Source organism: Impatiens glandulifera, chromosome 6 (assembly GCF_907164915.1).
Source record: "Impatiens glandulifera chromosome 6, dImpGla2.1, whole genome shotgun sequence".
NCBI lineage: Eukaryota > Viridiplantae > Streptophyta > Magnoliopsida > Ericales > Balsaminaceae > Impatiens > Impatiens glandulifera.
Genome location: NC_061867.1, coordinates 13,957,479 through 13,961,713, shown reverse-complemented (window position 1 = coordinate 13,961,713; position 4,235 = coordinate 13,957,479). Strand labels below are relative to the sequence as shown.

General features: G+C 33.1%; 1 protein-coding gene across 1 annotated transcript; it reads right to left on the bottom strand.

Annotated features, from left to right (window-relative positions):
- Nucleotides 1-531: 531 nt before the first annotated feature.
- LOC124943220 lies at nucleotides 532-3,540 on the bottom strand. Its single transcript, XM_047483766.1, has 5 exons — nucleotides 3,034-3,540; nucleotides 2,827-2,947; nucleotides 2,580-2,747; nucleotides 1,412-1,472; nucleotides 532-730 (listed from the first exon to the last, which is right to left on the bottom strand). Exons 1-5 carry the CDS (start codon nucleotides 3,493-3,495, stop codon nucleotides 532-534), a joined length of 1,011 nt encoding a protein of 336 aa, XP_047339722.1. The 5' UTR covers nucleotides 3,496-3,540.
- Nucleotides 3,541-4,235: the final 695 nt, after the last annotated feature.

Sequence of the window (4,235 nt, the reverse complement as noted above, 5' to 3'; positions counted from 1 at the left end):
GCTACACCTAAAACACTTAAGAGACTTCTTAGGAATATTTAAAGAATCTTGACATGTTTCTTCCTTCTTCAACTTTCCCTTTTTCCAACTCGATTTCTTCACGAATAACGCATTGTTCGACTCCTCCTTTATACTTGTTCCAGTCATTTATGCGGCCAACGACTCTTGACATGACAATAGATTTTCAAACTTCACGAGTGAAGGTTGTTGAGCCCAACCTTGAATCGAGGTGATGTATGGTGTATACTCTGGTCGAAGTCCTCGAACAATATGCCTCTTTGTTCGAACATCTAAGATTTTCTCATATGGGTTCAATAAAGAAATTTATGAGCATATGTTCTTTATCTTAAGAAAAAACTCTAAGACAGATCCGATTTGTTTCGCAACTGCCAACTTGTTTTCAAGCATCGGAAGACGAGCCCCATTCTTCTTGTTGAAAAGACGATCAAGTGTTTCCTAGATCTCACGAGAAGATTCACAGTCGATGATGTGCTCGAACTAATTGTGGGAGATTGACCTCTTCAACACAAATTATGCCTTCGCGTTGAGTGTCTTCCGCTTCTTCGATGCTTCCACATTTTCAGCAACATCCTCAGGAGTTATATTATCATCGTCTACGACGATGTCCCACAAATTTTCCCCGACCAGGTACGATTCCATACAGGTTTTCCATATCCGGTAGTTTGACTGGTTTAACAACTCCAAACCGAGTCCAGCTACATGACCACCACTTTCATATCGAATAACAATGATACTTTTTCACCAATGTTACCAAAACTCTGATACCATGTAACGAATTCAAAACGGGACGTCGATGATCGAACCGTGAAGAAACAATGTATGATCATTAGTTTTCATTGTTGGATTCACACATAAAAAGTTGTAGTGAGATCACTCATATTTCATAGTAGTGGTGTTTGACCTATGTAGCTATGGTTATTTTTTAGACAATGTATCTAATAATTTATAGAATCTCAAGACAATGTAACCATTCCCATTATATTGTTTATAGTATATCAAGACTTATATCTACTCTACTCTTAATAAATCAGTTTATAGTATATCAAAACCATATATCTTATTCTAACTCAAGTGACTTACAAGAGTCCACTATGTACATCCCATATTTAAGATGACAAACTTTGAGGCTTCATGGAAGATTAGAGTGTTCATATATAGCATGACCTATTAGTAAGCTCAAATAGTAATAAGTTTTATATCTTCTCCATCAAAGGTTTCCTTTCATTTCGACTGTCCAGTTCTTCTGGCTTCCGGCCAAATGCAGCCTTAATAAGGGTTTTCTTCTCTTAGAGAGTTAAACGAACGCATTGCACTGTTATTACACCCACATTCTTGCTTGTAGATAGATCTTTGAAGCTATTATTTGAAATCGATTATATTAGATGTTTACAATGAGAAAGAATCATTTCCATTGAAGCAAATTAGAGAATTATCAATAACACAGTTAGAATCTACAAACACAGACACAATTAAATGTAGAAGAAAGAAAACAGAGTGAATCTAACAACAATAAGAACTAATCAAGCTTGTGATCTCCAAACAGCACAATTAACTTCACTTCCAACCAGGGGCGGAGCCACCCATGGGCTAGGGTGGGCTCCAGCCCCACCTAAATTAAAATCCTAAAAGAAAATTTTTTATATATAACCCTGGCCTCACCTTTAACTTATTATATATAAAATCATATAATAATATTATTTATTTTAAAATTATATTTATATAATAATTATATAAGGATAAAATATAAAAATTAAAATAATAATAATAGTGTTTTATATTTCTTAATTTTAAACTATTTTAAAAATTTATAAGAAAATATAAATTAATATTAATAAACAAGTTAAAATAAAGAATTTGATATCCCTACTCAAGAACTTAACAAAAATCTTCTAGAATTGATGTTGATGTAAGTTTCTTAAACTTGATCCAACATTACGTATTCCGATATGGAAATATTCTTTTAATCAAATAGATGAAATTAGACGAGCTTATATCAAGATGGGGTCATATCAACCTATTAAGGATGAGTACCCGCCGACCAAATTTGGAAATCAAAATCGACGGTTCTAAAGTCATTGGTTTAAGAAATTTACTTGGTTAGAATACTCTCATTTGAAATATGCTGCTTTTTGTTTCCCATGTTTCTTGTTTTAATATAAGCAACTCCAAAAATCTACATTTACAATAGATGGATTCAAATATTGAAAGCGAGTTAATGATGAGGATAAATGTTCTTTTGTTATGCATATATGATATAATATTTCACCACATAATAGGGCAGTTGAATATCTTGATAATCTAATGAATATCCTTGTCATATTGACAAAGTACTAAATGCACAGTCTTCAGATGAAAAACAAAATAACAAATTACGGCTTACAACAACTATTGAAAGCACTCGGTGGCTCACTTTGCAAGCGTGTGCATTGAGAGGACATGACGAGTTTCCATCTTCTAATAATCGTGGAAATTTTATTAAAAAAAAAGCGGAACATAGAAAGTTAAATATGAGATGCAAGTTGGAGTCAGCCCCAGCTAATTTTTCATCCTGGCTCCGCCCCTGCTTCCAACCCTGGTCATGTTGTTGTTCTTCAAAGATGAAATTGTATCCACCTTGAAATTAGACCCACACAGTATTCCTTCACTGTCAATTCTAGGCATTGCTTTCATCTTCTTCAATGGCTGCTCAAAGCTCATTAACCCATGATCACTATGATACATGCAACCTACAAAAAAAACATTTTCAAAATTCTTAATCGAAATCCCAAATAAGAAATCTATGGAGGATATGTCTAAGTTTTGTACCAGCTGGGAAAGGGGCAAATGACTTGGCACAGCTTCCTTTAATCACCTCCAAGTTATCAGAAATCACAACACACCCATCTCCTCCTATTCCCCAGTATAGCTTCACACCTTCATCACCAGACTATTATTGCAGAAATACAAAAATAATCAACCCCATAAATTCATATGACTGTATAAACATTTTAGATTGATTAGATTAATTATTACCAGAGAAACAAAAACAGATCCAGCCTTGGCATCATACACAACAAACCCAAATATTCCCTCCATATCTCTAAGAACTTGATCAGCCGGATAAGGTCCCCTGTCTCTAAGAGTCCTATACGCTTCCACCACGAACACCGCCTCATTTGCCCCCTTTGACAGCCCATATTGCCGGAGAAGAGCCGGGAGGTTGCTTAAACCGCCCAAGAAGATACAGTATATGTCATCCACTCCACAAAACATCCTATTGTGAATGGAGAAAGGGTTTTGAGGAGGTGAGAAACCAATGAGAGCTTTCTCTGCAAAACCCATTGAGAAGCCATTGTTAGAATGAGAATACAAGAAATTGTTTAGGATCTCATTGGGGAGCTTTGGCTTGAGGGAGGAGGAGGATGTTTGTACTGAAGCTGGACTGTTGAGCTCCTTCGGTGGATCAACAGATCCATTCTTGAATATGGCCAACATCTTTCAACAATATTATTAAAGAACACGAAAAAGAGGTTTTAGAAAAGAAATGTAAAAGGATTATGATGAACTGATGGATGAAGAAGAAGGTCGAATTGGGTGTGTATTTATACTAGTATGTATTTGGCAGAGAGAGAAGAATATGTACAGTCACTATCACGATTTCCCTTTATCCACAATGTTGTTATTTTAGGATATTTCAAGATTTAAGTTGTGATATGTCGAATGAAACGGATTTTAGAGTAAAAGGTAGATTTATCTGAAAACAAACAGGACTTACAAATGGTGAAAGAAAGATATCTGTCTTATCCAAAAAAAAGTGTGACCGTGATCTGAGTCAGCAAGTCATTCCTTTTGCATTCTCTGTATCAACTTTTATGTTGTTGTTAATTCCAAACAAATAATTAAAACTGCCTACAAAATTTGGACGTGTTCACTTTCTCAAACTAAGTTTGTTCGTTCATTTTCAAACTCAGTTTTTTTTATTTATTTATTTTTTTTATATTTAAAATTTATTAGGTATAAAACTAAATTATTTATATTTTGATATATATTTTAAATTATTATTTTTATAAATTTAATTATTTATATTTTAATATATAATTTAAATTTGATTATTTTTTATAAATTTAATTAATTATATTTTAATATACATATATTTACATTTTATTTTTTATTTATATATATAATAAATATTCCATGTAACATTCTAATAAATAATTGATAAATACTAATAAATT

Bases quoted from the DNA above. Each gene is read 5' to 3' on its own strand.
- LOC124943220 (XM_047483766.1), bottom strand. From the start codon at position 3,495: ATGTTGGCCATATTCAAGAATGGATCTGTTGATCCACCGAAGGAGCTC. The intron at 1,473-2,579 runs GCGGAGCCAGGA...CTGTGTTTGTAG, and splicing joins GACCAGGGTTGGAAGCAGGG to ATTCTAACTGTGTTATTGAT. The intron at 731-1,411 runs GTAAACATCTAA...TCGATATGAAAG, and splicing joins GGAAATGATTCTTTCTCATT to TGGTGGTCATGTAGCTGGAC.